At 42.6% G+C, this 16,737-nt stretch overlaps 1 protein-coding gene across 1 annotated transcript in view; it reads left to right on the forward strand.

Moving 5' to 3' along the window:
• syne1a (spectrin repeat containing, nuclear envelope 1a) overlaps window positions 1-16,737 on the forward strand; it is a gene marked incomplete at its 5' end in the record, with an annotated part of 153,831 nt that overhangs the window by 37,304 nt on the left and 99,790 nt on the right. Inside the window, 19 exons of the mRNA XM_080023003.1 lie at window positions 519-706; window positions 2,292-2,415; window positions 2,951-3,117; window positions 3,224-3,377; window positions 3,477-4,132; window positions 4,468-4,647; window positions 4,808-4,961; window positions 5,314-5,472; window positions 6,072-6,254; window positions 6,352-6,453; window positions 6,551-6,754; window positions 7,198-7,405; window positions 8,341-8,453; window positions 9,207-9,412; window positions 9,509-9,670; window positions 10,668-10,947; window positions 11,216-11,388; window positions 14,246-14,555; window positions 14,701-14,865. Of these exons, the coding sequence (XP_079879129.1) occupies window positions 519-706; window positions 2,292-2,415; window positions 2,951-3,117; window positions 3,224-3,377; window positions 3,477-4,132; window positions 4,468-4,647; window positions 4,808-4,961; window positions 5,314-5,472; window positions 6,072-6,254; window positions 6,352-6,453; window positions 6,551-6,754; window positions 7,198-7,405; window positions 8,341-8,453; window positions 9,207-9,412; window positions 9,509-9,670; window positions 10,668-10,947; window positions 11,216-11,388; window positions 14,246-14,555; window positions 14,701-14,865 (3,888 nt within the window). The remainder of the gene's footprint in view (window positions 1-518; window positions 707-2,291; window positions 2,416-2,950; window positions 3,118-3,223; window positions 3,378-3,476; window positions 4,133-4,467; window positions 4,648-4,807; window positions 4,962-5,313; window positions 5,473-6,071; window positions 6,255-6,351; window positions 6,454-6,550; window positions 6,755-7,197; window positions 7,406-8,340; window positions 8,454-9,206; window positions 9,413-9,508; window positions 9,671-10,667; window positions 10,948-11,215; window positions 11,389-14,245; window positions 14,556-14,700; window positions 14,866-16,737) is intronic.

Below are 16,737 nucleotides of genomic sequence, written 5' to 3' on the forward strand. Positions count from 1 at the left end.
ACAAACAAAACTATGTGCATACAACATTTTGTGTTTTATAATTTTTTTAAAAGTAAATCCTTTTTAAAATAAATATTTAGAAATAGAAATTTCAATACTACATTTTTGTACATATAAAGGTGTGTATGTATTGAGTGAGTATACATTTTGTTCCTTTATATATTGATATATATTATTAAATATAGATATATTACATATATATTTAATGTCTGTGTGTGTATATATACAGTATATACAGTATATATATATATGTGTGTATGTATGTGTGTATATATGTATGTGTGTGTGTATATATATATGTATATATAAATATATGTGTGTGTGTATATATATATATATATATATATATATATATATATATATATATAATATATATATGTGTGTATGTGTATATTTATAAAAATATATTTGTAGACATATGTGATAATAATAATACATATTTATAACATTACTTTACAAATCTGTAAATTACAGTTTTGCAGCAGTCAACCTTTATGCATTTTCTCCCCATTTTCCAGGAGGTTTGCCAAGCTCTGGAGCAGCTGAGGCACAGGCTGGTGGCTCTGTGCTCGGCCATGAACCGGCTTGGTGAGGGGAGTCCGATGCTGGAAGAAGTGGCTGAGCTGCAGGAACAGCACAAACAGTTCATGGACCAGGCCTCGGAGAAGGAAGCCACTCTGGAGAACCTTCTCAAGCTGTGGCAGAGGTAATGGAAACAAACATTTATAAAAGAAAAAATAATATATTGAATGTGAAACAAAGAAAAAAAAAAAGAAGATCAGTCCTGTTAAGTCTTTTTTATGATTGTGGGGACCAAAAATGCTTGGTTTTGCAGCGTTTTTTCTCAGAACTTATTATGTTGCAATTTACGAAGGTACCATATTTCCTGATAATAAAGTAGTCATATTGTAGTCAAATAAAAACCGCGCCTCTAATAAATGCCGGGTGCGTGGTCTACACAAGCAAATACAAGCCTGCCTCAAATAAAGACCAGGGGAAAAAAATTATCGGAGCTACAGCACTGTTCAGGTGGGGAGCTCTGCTCCCAAACAAAGCAAATAAAACAGTGTGTTTTATTGTAGATGTATTTAATTTACTCCATTTCCTGCTGCTGCGTAGAGCAGATATAAAAGCGTGAGATATAAAAGCCTGCCTCTAATCTAAGCCTGCTTCCAATAAAGGCCTGGTACCCTCTGCAGTTGAGGTGAATAAAGGCCCCCAGTCACTATTTGAGGAAATATGATTTATGTGGTTATTTTGCAGTGAAATTGTGGGAATTAGTTAAAGTCAAAGGGAACTACTACTACCAATTAAGTAGAGTCATTCAATGTGGAAGAATTGCATCAATTTGGCAGAATTGCAGCCTCTTTCAAGTATTGCAGATTGGTTGATTTTGCATTCATTATAGCAATAATAATAATAATCGCAATTTCCTGGGACTTAAATGACTGAAGGTTGTTCACTATCTCTTATCTAGGTGTTTTTTTCTCTATTTTTGTTTAATATGATCGACTTCCAAGTCACATGCACATAAGCACATTTTCAAATTGTTTCTCTCATCTTTGTCTTTTTTTCACCAGAGATACAGTTCTAGTGCATTTTTAACTAGAGATAGTTTTTTTTTCTGAGCTCTCCAGCGTTTCCAGCGCACTATTTATCTTGTTCTGAACGCTGCTTTTTCATCCACTGTCAGCCCCCGCACGCTCTTCTTTGTCTATACAAACCTCCCGTGTGCGAGTTCTTTTTTTCCCTATTCTCCAGTCTTTCCATTATCTCTTTGTGATTTGCAGAAGCAAAGGCCCCGTCTTAGCCTCTATTATGTCCCTTAGGTGCTTGCTGCCTTTTCTGCTGTAATAATATTTTTTTTTTTTTATAATTTTCTTCTCCTCTGACTGCAGGAGTAAAATAATGAGCTAGTAGGAATGATGTGTGTCCCATTTTTTGTTAACCCGTTCGGCTGAAAGTGAAATAAGCTATACCTTTTATACAAAGTTTAGGTGTGTGTGTGTGATTTTACACACGTGTGTTATTCCATGTAGTCGACCTCATCTTCTTCCCTGTAGGTGTATGTATTAGGGATTACATCCAGCAGTTGATCTGGAGAGATATGGCCGGCCTGTAATGACCCTGCCACTGATACTGACACCACAGATAGATAAAACTAACACAGGAACAATCCAAAGCCCAGTATAAGCTCATCCGTGTTTGTTTGCTAGAAATTGTATGCTCAGTCAAAGGTTATTTTAATTGCATACGGTACCGTTTTTAAATAATTCTTTTTCCTTCCCCAGGTTTGAAAAGGAGAGTTCCTCCATCAGGGGTTGGCTAGACCGCTGTGAGTCTGTCTGCTGTCCAGACGTCCATCACCTCTCGGCGGACAAAGTGAAGCTTAGAAATGAACTGCAGAATGTGCAGGTCAATGATGTGGAATACTCCAAGATTCATTCAGTCTTTCTTTAATGGTGTTGTGTGAACATTGATTAATTTGTGTTGAAGTGAGATTATGCACTTATTGTGCATAATCTCTCGGGTGCGTTGCAATGACTTTTCACTGCATACGTATATGTATGATTGTATGTATATGTATGTGACAAATAAACATCTTGAATTTTGAATCTAATATATATATTGAAGTCGTCCAATGGTGTTTTTAAATAAATCTTAAAAAATACTGTTATTTTAAAAGTATGTTATTCTTATTTCCTTTCCCACTTTGATACATTTACTCGACCCCACTTGTTGGTTAAAAAAAACTCTGACTCTGATGCTTATGTTACTTAACCTTCTTATTCCTATAGAAGTTTAAGCATTGACAAAATGTACTCATTGTTATTGTTGCTTTGGACACAAGTCTATGCTAAATTGTATGTACTAAATGTAATGTAATGTGACGTGATAAAGTGTATAGATTACTTATAAATAAAATGGATTCATCTTTTTTACTATTCAGGAGATGCAGACCGAGGCACCGGGCAGCGAGGCCGTGCTGCAGGGTTTAGAGGGTCTGCAACGCTCCCTGCAGCCCAGCGCCTCTGAAGAATGCGTCCAGCAGCTCACTGGGAACCTGACGCAACTGCAGGAGAGGTGCACGTCACTTAAAGGCAGCATGGCACGCAGGTAATTTGAATGAGTGCTCGATTAACTTTATACTTTATACTATATGTAAAACAGTGCTTCCCGAACCATGTTCCCTAATCCGTGCTTTCTTCCCCATCTCCCAAAGGCTGGAGCAGCTGCAGACCCATCTCTCTCGGTTGGATCTCTTCGATCAGGCGCTGTTCGCCCTGACACAGTGGAGTGAGAACTTTCTGTCTGGCCTCAGAAGTTCTTCCCAGGTCGATATTGCCGACCTGGCGGCTTCACTCAGTCAACTCAAAGTGAGCAAAAACAAAACAAACTTGTTATTTTCAGTCATCAATCCATTCTTGGTATTAAGAGTATATTTTATAATCGAGCCTGTGTTGTATGTTTTGTAGGAGCAGGAGGCTGTTCTTCTGGGTCACATGTCGTTCAGAGAGTCGCTCCAGCAAAGGGAATCCTCCCTCGTTCCCTCCTCCACCTTGGAGGCCCAGCAGCAGCTCCAGGGGTGGAGAGAGGACTGCCTGCAGTCGCTCGGTGAAGCCCAGCGCCTGCTCCTCCTTCGTGGGGAGTGTCTGGCTGAATTGGGGACGTTCCTCCAGAAGCACAGCGAGGAGGCTGGGGTGGTACGCCATCTCCACGAGGCCATCGAGGGCCAGGGCAGCTGGGACTGCTCCAAGGCCGAGCGGCTTCACCACAGCTTGGGGGAAGTGGCGGGCGGTGTGGCACGGCTGGAGGCCGAGGCCGTGGGGCTGGACGGCCAGCTGAGCAAGGCTCACCTCCACCTGTGGGGGGCGGAGTGGCGGAGCGCCTCAGATACGAACCCTCCCCTAAGGAGGACGTCCTGCACGGGCCAGGCGGTGGCCCTCATGATGGCCCTGGAGGGTGTGCAGAGGGCCCTAGGCTGGAGGCAAAGCGAAGCGGAGACTCTGGGAGCCCTGTGGAGTTCCTTCAGGGAGAGGAAGGAGGAGGTGATGAAGAGTTTGAAGAAGCTGGAGGAGGTGGTGAAGCAGGAAGGGGCCAGAGAAAGCTCCATCCAAGCCTTCCAAAACAGGTAGTCAGACCAGGTTCTAACTGTAGGAATTAAAATGTCCTAGCATTTCTTATTGCCCATGCTTACTCACTTCTTGTGATGTAAATTGTAGAATTCACTGTTGTTTAATACCCCACAACACAGCAGAAAAAATGAACATTATCCTCTACATTCATCTAAGTCATCTATCACATTATCCCAAGAGTGTGCTAGTTAGTTAGACGATGACTTTGGATTTGCATCACCAAAATTATGTGCCATGAAAAGGGATTCCCATATTTTGCACGGTGTGATTGTATTGGAATTGGGCTGATGATCCTCATTGTGTTCCCCCCGTGTGCTTCCATTGTCCCCAGGCTGCGATGCTTTGTCCAGCTGGAAGATGAGCTCCTGTCTCTGCAGCACTCGCGGCAATGGCTTGGGGAGCGAGGGAGCCAGCTGGCCCAGAAAGACAGCGAGCTGGCTGGGGAGGCTCTCAGGGAGGTGGCCCTGATTGAGGCAGCATGGGAGAGCGTCAGAACTCTGATCACTGACGGGTAAGAGGGAAGGAGGGAGGAAGGAGGCATCTCGAGCAAGGTGTTTTGGTGGAGGTTTTTCTGATTTCTGCTGGTATCTACACCACAAATCCTCTTGTGTTAGGGGAAGCCTCATAACTGTCTTCATCGTCCCTCCCTCCCTCACTCCTTCCCTTTGCAGTCAGGAACAGAGCGGAGTCTTGGTCGATCTTGTCCGTCAGTTCCACAGTCTGAGGTCAGCCCTCACCACGACGGTGGAGAATGCCCGTGCTGTCACCCACAATCTGCCTGACCACAACCACAGCCCAGAGGAAGTCAGAAGGGTCTTATCACGGGTTAGATCCGTTAGAAATCTTTTCAAATATTTTCTTTATTTGATAATATAGAGTGGAGATCAATAAAAAAATAATTACAGATGAGGGGAAGAAGGTAACAAGAACACCTTATCTATGTAGTAGCTTTATTACTGGAAGTTATGATGTCTGTTAAGACACTTTTATACAATTGTAAACATTTAATTTATATTGCATTGCATTCAACTTCTATATATTTCTATCTTCTCCGATCTCCAATCCTCTCCTTCCACACTGGTCAATGGACCTTTCAAAGGTTGAATCTCCTTTTAAATACTCAATTTTCACCCTCTAGTGGTTGTGTTTGATCATTACATCTCCTTCTCACCTCCAGCATGAGATGGTCCAAAATGAGCTGAGAGACAAGCAGGAAGCCATTGACAATGTCATCAGCACAGTGGAGGACCTCCAGAGAAAGCTGGAGAAGGTCCCCAGCTGCGACACACAGTCCATCCAGAGAGACATGCAGCTCCTGAGGGACCAGTGGCTGGAGGTACGAGTTGCCACCATACCTATGGCAATACAATAACAAAATATATGCTGGCTTCCATATGGATTTAAATCTTAGTTGAAGTCTATTTTATCCAACAGAGATCTTTTTTTTGTCCCTCCCATCTATAATCCTTGTGGGTTAAACAAATACCGAAAATTGCTTCACAATTTGGATTGACTCAAGAAATAAAAGACTATGATAGGTTGCATGTGGTTGTCTCTTATTAATAGGTTAAGATGCTGTGTATTCAATTAAAATCTACAGAGCCAAACACCTGCACCGGCGCTCTCTCTTTTTCTCCATCATCCTTCTGGGCTCCGTCTGGCTGCTTGAATGTCACAAATGAGACAGTAATATAAACAAGTCTAGACGTGTTATCTGCCTTTCTGTCTGCCTTTCACTTTTCTCCCCCGCATCTGTCAAACCAATTAAGCCTCCCTTTTCTTCTCTGGACCAATAGAGCCTGCCATTCCTTGTCATTCTTAGAGAAAGGGAGAGAGGTACAGTAGAGAGGTGGGGGAGAGTTCCATCTTCAAGCCAAATCAAAGCATCTGTTTGATTGAGATCTTTGATATTTCTGGTGTTCTCTGCTCCTCCAGGTTTCGGAGAGAATACAAACTAACATTGAAAGGTTGGGCTACTGCGTGTCTCTGTGGGACGACCTCAAGGACATGGAGCGAGACATCGACCAATGGGCTTCCGTCACCATCGCCGACCTCAACAATGGTGTTGCCAACCTCAGTGACAGGCAGAAGACAGAGGCTCGTCTTGCCACCTTTCAGGTGAGAAACCAGCGACGGGATGTCACTGGTGTAGTATGCACAGGCTGTTGGATTGTTTTTTTGTGATGGGGGACTCCTTTCTTTCGTCACCCAACAGGCTGAGGTGGAGAGGAGGGAACAGATGTTGGACGCCCTGCAGGAGAGAGTGACTGAGCTAAAGGAGCTAGCCAAGCTTCAGGAGACCCCCATCCAGCTGCAGGTGAACATCATAGAGACGGCTCAACTCTCTCTGTCATTTGTGTACGTTGATGAATCTACCTTGTTTTGCGGTAGTAACATCATTGCTATTCGACCAGGTCCTGGAGTCGGACCTCCGGAAGAAGATGGCCCACGTGCAGGAGGTGTACAACCAGGCCAAGCACTCCCTGACCTTCTTCAGCTTCCAGAAGCAGCGTCTGGAGGATCTCATGTCGCAGATGACCGACCAGCTGGAGACGGTGGAGGGCTCCCTGTCCCACCTCACCAAGGCCATGTCTCCAGAAGACATCAGCACCGTCAAGGTACGGCAAAGATCTACCCATCTACATATTAGAACCCTGTCTTGTTGCCTTCAGTTAATGTTCCAACAAGGGCTGTCCGAGAGATAATCTCACAAGGCTGAACCACTCCATGCACACTACACGCCAGATTAGCAAATTACTAAATGGATTTATTAGGTTAAAACTCAACATTTATTATGCTGTCATTATAATACATTTTAACAAGTAGCTTCAAAAATGTACTTCTGATTCAAACAGGAAGCAGGTTGAACCAGGAAATGCAATTATAAATATAATAAAATATTAATAAATATATTTAAATATATTTAAAATATCATTGCATAATAGCATATTTAAATATATCATAGCATCACCCTCTAACTAAACAACATTATTGAACCTTATAGGATGTTCATGGATGGTGGTTTAACCCTTTAACTATGTCCAAATGCTGTGTATCTTAGGACCTGCAGTTTATGATGCAGCAGCAGAGGGCCAACCTGGACTCTGCCAGGGAGGCTCTGAGTGCCCTGTGCCGGTCGCACCCCACCCAGGAGCTGTCCCACCTCTCCTCCGACCTTACCTCCATCGCCAAGAGGATGGAAGCTGTGGCCCAGCGCTGTGACCGGACCCAGGGAAGCCTCCAGGACGGGCTGCAGCTGCACTTCACTGGTAAGTATCTGTTTGTGTTCTTAGTAGTTAGATACTATACCTATATGTCTATTCCACTGATTCTCAATGTTTTTCCTTATCCAAGGACCCTTAATTCGATACACATAATGCAACAGACCCCATTTGATGAGTTTTTGGCTCTGCGACCTCAATCTGTGAAGATTTTAATTGTTAGATCTGATTTAGTCCAAATGTCCACACCTGTCTGTACTATATATATAGTTAGGGAGATAACAATGCAATATATGATACAATAATGACTGTTTTCACCCTGATGTGACACTAGGGTGAAAACAGTCATTATTGTACATTCTCTAACATCTTCTTAATTAAATAATGGTGACGTTTCACTATTAATGATTTTGCTGGGGGGGTGCCCTATTACCTCTTGAAGAACCCCTGGGTGTCCTCGCACCCAGAACCAGTGGGCTATATGATTCTGTACGAGGGGAAAGCTCAAGAAAATGTTATTTGTGGATAGTTTTTTTCACATTGAGGTAGTTGTGCAATTGTAACTGAGTTTCAAAATAAGGAAAACTGATACTCCAGTTTTCTCAAAGCGTCCCAAATATCACTGACTCAAAACGGCTCCAAACAAAGTAGCACAACATCTTTACACAGCAACAACAGCGCAACAGATGTAGCGTCCATTAGACCTGGAATGTCCCTCCTGGGCCCCCTGCAACTCCCACTCCTCCGACACACACCTGTGCCTCCGAGAGCGATGGGGTTCCCGTCGCAGCTGCTCCCGGAGGAACAGTCGCGGGCTTGTTGCCAAGGCAACCTGGTGCTGCACTGCATGGACACACCCACGCATCCCCCCGTCTGCCTCGCTGCGTTTCTCCCTCCCCCGCCTCCTCCTTCTCACCACATCGGCTCAATCTCCGACCTCTTCCATCCTCTTCCTCCTCCTAACCCCTCTGTCCTCTGAGCAGAGCTGGTCCAGGACTTCCAGACCTGGCTCGCAGAGCTCAAAGTGGAGCTGAAAGACTGTTCCAACCAATTGGGAGATGCTGGCGTCCTTGTGGCCAAGTTGCACAGAGTGAAGGTACCGTTCTGCACTCTGTTTTTTTACAGTCTAATACACCAGCAGGAGCCAAATCATAACTCTAATTAACATTCGTTGGTAGATTGATTCTACTGTACTATTATAAAGTTTGGAGCTTTTGATGCAAATCGCCAGGGAGCTCCTGTTTTGATAGTATCACAATGCTTGGGTGCCGATTCCAGTATAGGTACTCTTCACTTAACGACCTACATGTTTAACGACCGTTCAGACTAACGACCAGCTCTCTGACCAGTCCGTGTTGTGCGCTGCGTACAATACCACGGCGTCTCAGCGTCAAGCATCTCATCGCACATTACGCTCTACACTATATATACTATATACATTATATATGCTATATATACTATCTATACTATCTATACTATATACACTATATACGTACATCTCATCTCATCAGCGTTCTCAGTCCTAGTATCATTCCACAGTCTGTCAGTATTCACTACACGAGTGTTCGCAATGGCCACACCCCCTTACCGTGAAATAACACGGGTCTTCGCTTATCAACCAAATTTGCTTAACTGAAAAGCAACAATAGTCAAAGACATTGTACAAAACTACAGCTAATTCTCCAAAAAGGACAATGTTTATATTGATTGAGGAGTCCATGTGACAATATATAAAATAAAATATAAATACTTTTTTCTCCCATTCTTTATAAAGAAAATATATATATATATTCTTCCCACAGTTAAAGCTCTTTGAATCCTTGATGCCTAAGCTTTTCCACCTTCCCAGGCATCAGTGGAGAGTTCTTCAAAGGGTGAGCAGCGTCTGGTGAAGATGTGCGAAGAGGCGGAGAAGCTCCTACTCCACCTCCCCAAGGCTGGTGCGATGCAGGTCCACGAGCAACTCTCCTCCTGCCAGCGAGCCTGGTCATCCTACCTGGAGAGCTGCTCCCAGAGCCAGAGAGACCTGGGTCAGAGCATCCAGCAGCTGAAGGGGTAAGCCGACCACAATGGTTGTATTTTATCTATTTAATCTCTATTCCAAATGCTCATTTGTCTTACTGATCCCTCGTCCTCCTCTGTTTTGTCCAGGTTCAATGGCCGTGTGGGGGCACTGAAAGACTGGCTGAAGCAGATGGAGCTTGGCCTGAAGAAGAGGCCTGACCAGAGGCCGGACGGCCAGCAAGGAAGCCATGACACTGTAGAAGAGTTGGAGAAAATGGAAAACCTTCACCAGGAACTTCTCGGGAGGAGGTATTGTGTTTTCTGCCATTTTTTCCAGAAGCAATAAAATCAAAAACTGAAATAATGTATCATAATAATTGATGCCGATGGGATAGAAGTGGGGTGAAAGTGGGGTAGTTGTTTGTTTTCTGAAACACTTACCTACACCAGTGGTATGATCAGGTATTTAGGGAGATTGAGTATATTCAGTTGAGTTGCAATCTGCAACCTCACCACTAGATGCCACTAAATTATACACACTGCCCCTGTAAGTAATGTGACTGTGTTAGAAATGTACTGTATATCTAGCATACGGTACATCTTATAGGATAATTCAAAAACCCTATAGGAAATAGGATTTGTTATAAGAAAAAATCCCATCCTATGCTTTTTTGGTTCTATCCTTATAGGATAGCACCAAATAGTTTGTGTGTGTGTGTGTGTGTGTGTGTGTGTGTGTGTGTGTGTGTATATATATATACAGTATATACAGTATGTGTGTGTGTGTGTGTGTGTGTGTGTGTGTGTATATATATATATTAATCTGGACTTGATGCCGTATTATAGGCACTGTTATATCAGGGCACTGGATATGACAAGTATCTACTTTTAATACTTTAAATACGTTTTACATATTTTTTGTATACTTTTACTTCAGTAGGAATGTCAGTGTGGTCATTTTACTATTTTTTGTCAGGGTATTTGTAGTTGTACTTAAGTAAAATCAGGGCACTGGATATGACAAGTATCTACTTTTAATACTTTAAGTATGTTTAACGGCAAGTACTTATATACTTATAGTATACTTTTACTTAAGGAGGAATGTCAATGTGGTCATTTTACTATTTTTTGTCAGGGTATTTGTAGTTTTACTTAAGTAAAAGGTCTGAGTACTTGTTCCACTATTGTCCTTTACACAAGTAAAAACCTGCTTCTTTTTGATGGCCCAATACATCAAATACATAAAATATTCTTTAATATTTATTATGATCTGATATGAGCTATAACATTATTTTTCGGTTGCCAGGGGCTCCGTGGAGCGTCTGTGCCAAGAGGCCCAGTCTCTGTCCGAGGCGGGACGAGGGTCCGGAGGGGAGGTTGTGCTGAGCGGCCAGCTCCAGACGGAGCACCAGGCCCTGCTGAGTGCCACAAGGGAGAGGCTGCGAGGCTGCCAAGAGAGCCAGGCCTTCGGGGAGACCCTGCAGGGCATGTGGGCATGGCTGGAGGAGATCCAGGAACGGTTGGGCACCGTGGACAGCACCATGGGGACCAAAGAGCAACTGGAGCAAAGGCTGGAGACGGTTCAGGTAAGAGGGTCATACATCCGAATCAGAATCACACGTGAAATTAAATGTGGAGGAATTTCACACTGACAAATATAGACACATGACACAAGTACTTCAGAGAGGAAGCCATAGGCAAGAGATTTATTTTTAAGTTTCTGATACAGTACAGTTTTTTTAAGGTGAACACCAGATGGTGCTATTCACCTGAGAAAGGTTCCCTTCCAAAGTGAAAACTGCTGTAACAACGAACACTGAACTTGACTCTGATCCGTCACGGTTGTTTGTGCAGGACATCCTGCTCCTGAAAGGCGAGGGCGAGGTGAAGCTGAACATGGCGATGGGGAAGGGCGAGTTGGCGCTACGCAGCTACGGCGAAGCTGAGCAGGAAGTGATACGCTCCCAGCTCCAGGAAGTGGAGGACGCCTGGGCAACGCTGCTTGTGACCACCATGAGCTGCCACAGGTAAGAGACCCATTCCTGCTCAGTAAGGACAGGATCTAATGTAAATTAAATACACAAAGGAATCTATGGACATTCATCCAGTCTGTCATCATTTTACAGTTTACAGTTATAATATAATAATTATAGTTGTAATATATAATTCATTTTATTACAAAAGGAGAACACAGTGCACAACCTCAAACAGAATATAATTAATTATTAATTATCATTATGATGAATAATAATAATATTGATATGCTCTTTTTTGAAGGGAAATAATATAATCAAATATATAAATAAATAAGTATAAAAATAAATAACTATATGAAAAAAAAAAAATTGTTAAATACAATTATATAAATATTATGTATGTAAATACATATAAAATAATATATTCACAATGTGTTAATGAATGATGGTAAAAATAATAATAATAATGAAAATAAAAATAAAATGTAATTATGATCCTCAACACCTCATGCCCTCCCTTATTGCCCGAATCCCAATATCCCATGAAATAGTACCCCCGTACTATGGCATGTGTGTTTGCCATTTCTAGGGAAAACACACACACACACACACACACACACACACACACACACACACACACACACACACACACACACACACAGGCAGACACATCACCTTCAACATCCCAACATACATGTGTACAGTTATTTTACAGTTATTGTCAAATCAAATGCTACAAAGTTTTGCCACTTACAGGAGACACAATTTAATTCTGTCTCGATCTCTGCTTTAGTTCTCTGTCGCAATGTAGCTTGAGTATTATTCTCCCTTGTAAGTCGCTTTGGATAAAAGCGTTTGCTAAATGACTAAATGTAAATGTAAATGTAAATTTAAACTTTCCTTGAGTGTAATCAGTACTTCATTTGTAAATCAGGAGGTGCTGGAACACGGAGATGTTGCCAAGCGGGTCAGGTGGAGAAGAATCGTCATGGAACGTATGAAGGAACGCACGAAGGGGGTGGGGGCTTAAGCTGCCATGCGAGACGCAACATGGCACGCACAGGGCTTTTTTTTGTTTCGTTCAATTAGGAGACGTAAATAAATTCCTGAAAGTGGATGAGTCTAATCATCAGTCCGAAACCTGTCATTTGACTGAGATTCTTCAAGTCGAGCAGTCTTTTTTTTTTTTTTTGTCAGTCCGTGTGCATCACAATAACAGGATAAAACAGATAGAAGCTTACAAAATGCACAGGGCTAACAGAGGAACACAGAGGAACGGGGCACCACTCGTAGACTCATTTACATTATTTTCTGTGCATAACGGGTGGATAGGGGGTGATCGGGGCGAAAGTCACAGAAAGTGTACCCATTTCGCAAAGTTTCAATCCATGCTGACATGTTTAGTTCCATAAGGAGACAAATTAGTAGTAAAATAAATAAAGTAAAATAAAAACACACTGTTCTGATGCGCCGATCAGAAGCACCCCATTGCTGTCCCGTGCATTGCTAGCATTTGCGTCTTCGGTATCGTCTGAGGGGGAGACAGGGGCACAAAATGCACCCCAATCGCTCCCTCTTCGCGCCCTGCCTCGGGATGGCAAAAGAAGAGCCGAGCGGGCGCATTGGCCAGCCAAATCCAATTCAACTGACAAAATTCTGGGTCGGGCACAGAAATAATAATCTAAAAACACACTATTTCTATTTGTTTTGTTTGGAGAAATGGAGAATGCGATGTCGCAGCTTGAGCCGCAGATTGTGCGGAGGTGCCGGATCCAATCAGATGGCTGCCGATCCCACTCTGGGAGGTCCCAGAACATGTTCCGGCAGAATCTGGCACAAATTAAGCCCTGGGTGTAATTCCAGGTGTTAACCTTCGTGCTGAGATATTCCTTCTCGTCCATTTTTTTCCATTGTGCAGCTTTTTTTGTCTCTACGGCATTAATTACTGTTAGGTTAAGCACATAACGATCCAGATTTATTTTTCTGTAACCTTGATTGCTTTGTATGATTTTTGTATGTGCATGTGTGCGCTAAGCCTCCATACTCATGTGTGCATGTGTGCATGTGTGTCTGTGCTTAATTGAGCGATTATCGCCCCTCCTGCCAGTATAAATTGATCTCATCAGGGACTTTATCACTGATGGTTAATTGTGGATCAAGCACAGGGTGTGTTTGTTTTTGGGACGACAAGGAGGTGAGAGGTAGCAGGTGAAGCAGAGGTGGATGTGTCTGTTAATGTGACTATATCGCCATTATTATTCCTATGTTTAGGGGTGAACAGATGGGGTATAAAATGTGTGTGTGTGTGTGTGTGTGTGTGTGTGTGTGTGTGTGTGTGTGTGTGTGTGTGTGTGTGTGTGTGTGTGTGTGTGTGTGTGTGTGTGTGTGTGTGTGTGAGAAATGGCAAACACACATGCATAATTAAATATCATACAATACAAAACAATTAGGCGATTTTTGGATTGCTAAGGTTATATTTATAGGGCTCTACAAAAATGACTTACATATCATTCTGGTCAAGAGGAATCTTTCCTTTTTTTAAATCAATAAATATCCGATTTGGAACCAATGTTTACCCTGAAATTATTACTGAAGTTTCTTGAAAGTCAAGGCAGGATTATTTGTATGGCTCATTTCAGATACAAGGGCAATTCAAAGTGGTTTACATTAGGCATAAAATACATACATACATAAAATAATTAAAATAAAAAGCTGAAAACATAAAAAGACATATAAATGATAATAATGCACTTGTGTGTAAATCACCATTAGAAAACAGCTTTTTGACATTCACTTTTTTTTTACTATACTGCACATTTTTGCCAAAAAACCTGATGTCCACACACTATATGTCCCATGTTTTACACTCACAAAATAACACAGGCCTCTCCATTCTCTCCTCCCCCAGCCGACTAGAGTGGACTGTGTCCCAGTGGGGAGGCTACCTGGAGAGCGCTGCCCAGCTGCGGTGCTGGATGGAGGCTCTGGAGGTGGAGGTGTGTGCCCCGCTTACCCCCCAGCCGGGGCCCAGGGAGAAAGCCTCACAGCTGGACAGGCTCAGGGCCCTTCTGGCTGACCTGGAGGACCGCCAGGTGGCACTGTCTAGCCTGGAGGAAAAGGCCAGGGAGCTCTATAAAAAGACCGGGGATGTCAGTTTCAACCACGGTGCCCGCAGCCGACTACAGGCGCAATTCAACGACCTCACCAGCCTTGTGGAGGTGTTTTATATGTTTTTTAACAGATATTGTTAAATTGGAGTGTTCCCACCACTTAAAGATAATAATCACAGAGCATTTCTTGAGTAGTTCATATTTAAGGCTATTGTTCTTGATCCCTTCCTGACCGCCGGCTTCCATTGTGCAGGAGACGGTGCAGCGGGCGCAGGCCGTGGTGTTAGAACATCAGGACTACCTGGAGGCCGTCAGGGAGCTGACCGATTGGCTGATATCATCGGGGGAGGAGCTCCAGCACTGGTCCGATACGCCCGGAGACTCCACATCCATCAAGAAGCGACTGACAGAAGTGAGGGTAAGATGGCTGAAAAGTATTCATATAAGACAAAAATGCAGGTCCTTTCTGGAAACATCAGTTTTTCCATTAAGACATACAATTTTAAATGCTGTACACTGATATAATGTATGATGTGAGCTGCTTTCACACATGCACTGCAAACCTGAAATTATCCAAACATTACCTGGGGGCGCTGTATGTGTGAACGCATCAGAACCAACAAATCAGTTGGACCGAACATCAACCAGACTTTACCCAGCCAGCTCGTACAAAATCCATGTAATCTCTGATGGAGCAGTGTGTGTGAACAGAGCAGGTTATTTTCCGGAGCATTCACAGTGAGCGAGTGGGCGTGTCGCGTGTTGATGATGTTTCTATCATGTCCCGGTTATTTACCTTTGTGTGGATCTTTGTGCACAGAGCGTAGCTGCTTGTACTCCTTTCCTTTTTCCTTTATTTTACTTTACACTCTTTTGTTTATATTGCGGATAGGTCCAAGTACATGGATTATCAACGCCCAAAAAAAAAAAGTCGGCAGTCTTGTCCTTGACCTTGTGTGTGCCGCCCCTCCAATAAACCAAACAGAGCATTTCCAGTAGATGGAAACGTATCTGACACAGACAATTTCGAGTTGTGTGCTACATGTGTGAAAGGACAACTCCAGACAATGTCCGGACCTGATTAGTGCATGTGTGAAAGCAGCTTATGTCAGTTGTACAAGTGAAAGGTCACAGGTGCCAATCCCTGTTAGTGTCAGTTTGGTGAGCTCAGTTGAAGTGCCTCTGAGCATCCACCACTTCCACTTCCACTTCCACTTCCACTTCAACTCACTGCTACAGTATTGGCTGTATGTTTTCCCGTCTTGCATAAAGTGTTCAAAAAATGTGATGCATACTGTACAGTAGAAGATTTAGCGATTTGGCAAATATTCATAGTTGATAATATTCCCTAAAAATATACTCATATTAATGGATAATTGCTCATATTAACGTATCTTTAGTGTAATCAAGGTATAATAAATGATATTCAGGAAACTATATACCGTGCCAGGATGTGAGTTTACAGAATGTGTTCTCTGAGAGTTTTGTTCTATTGCCATAGCAAAGTTATTTTCTGAACATTTACTTCATTTAATTGGAACTCTTAACACAAATCAACACAATCCTATCAACAACATTACGACCTTTTTAGGCAGCTTTATGCTGTTGAAATAAGAGGATGTGTGTTTATTTCGGTGTAAAATGTTCCAATGTCATAACTTCAGAGTGGATATAAAACAGGATATTCATTCCGGTCTTTTACATTCGATAATATTATATATTATCTTTATGTTTTGCAAATGATTTCATGACCCATCTGCTGTACCCTCACAGGCCACAGGTTAAAAATCACTACTATTTCATTAATAATTATAAATTAATAATATTTATGCTGTACTATAATATGTATGTTATAAGTATAACAGGTTTTACAGGTAAATGACAGGTTATTTAGGGTGAATCTGAGGTAATTTTGACAAATAATGAATGAAATACTTGTAGTCAGTTTTGGATATGCCTCAAGAGTTTGTACTGTAGGTCTGCCATAGGTCCGTTGTATAGTTCCAGTACAGGTACTCCTCACTTAATGACCTACCTGTTTGACGACCCTTTGGACTTACGACCAGCTCTCTGACCAGTCTGTGTTGTACGCTGTGTACAATACCACGGCATGCGTGTTGCATGCACACGTCTCAGCATCAAGCATCTCATCTCATCACCCTTTATACACTATATAAACAATATATACTATTTACACTATATATACTTCTTCTTCTTCCGGCTGCTCCCGTTAGGGGTGGCCACAGCGGATCATCTGCCTCCAATACCTTCTGTTCTGCACATCTTCCTC

Source organism: Zeus faber, assembly GCF_960531495.2.
Source record: "Zeus faber genome assembly, chromosome: 2".
Taxonomy (NCBI): Eukaryota; Metazoa; Chordata; class Actinopteri; order Zeiformes; family Zeidae; genus Zeus; species Zeus faber.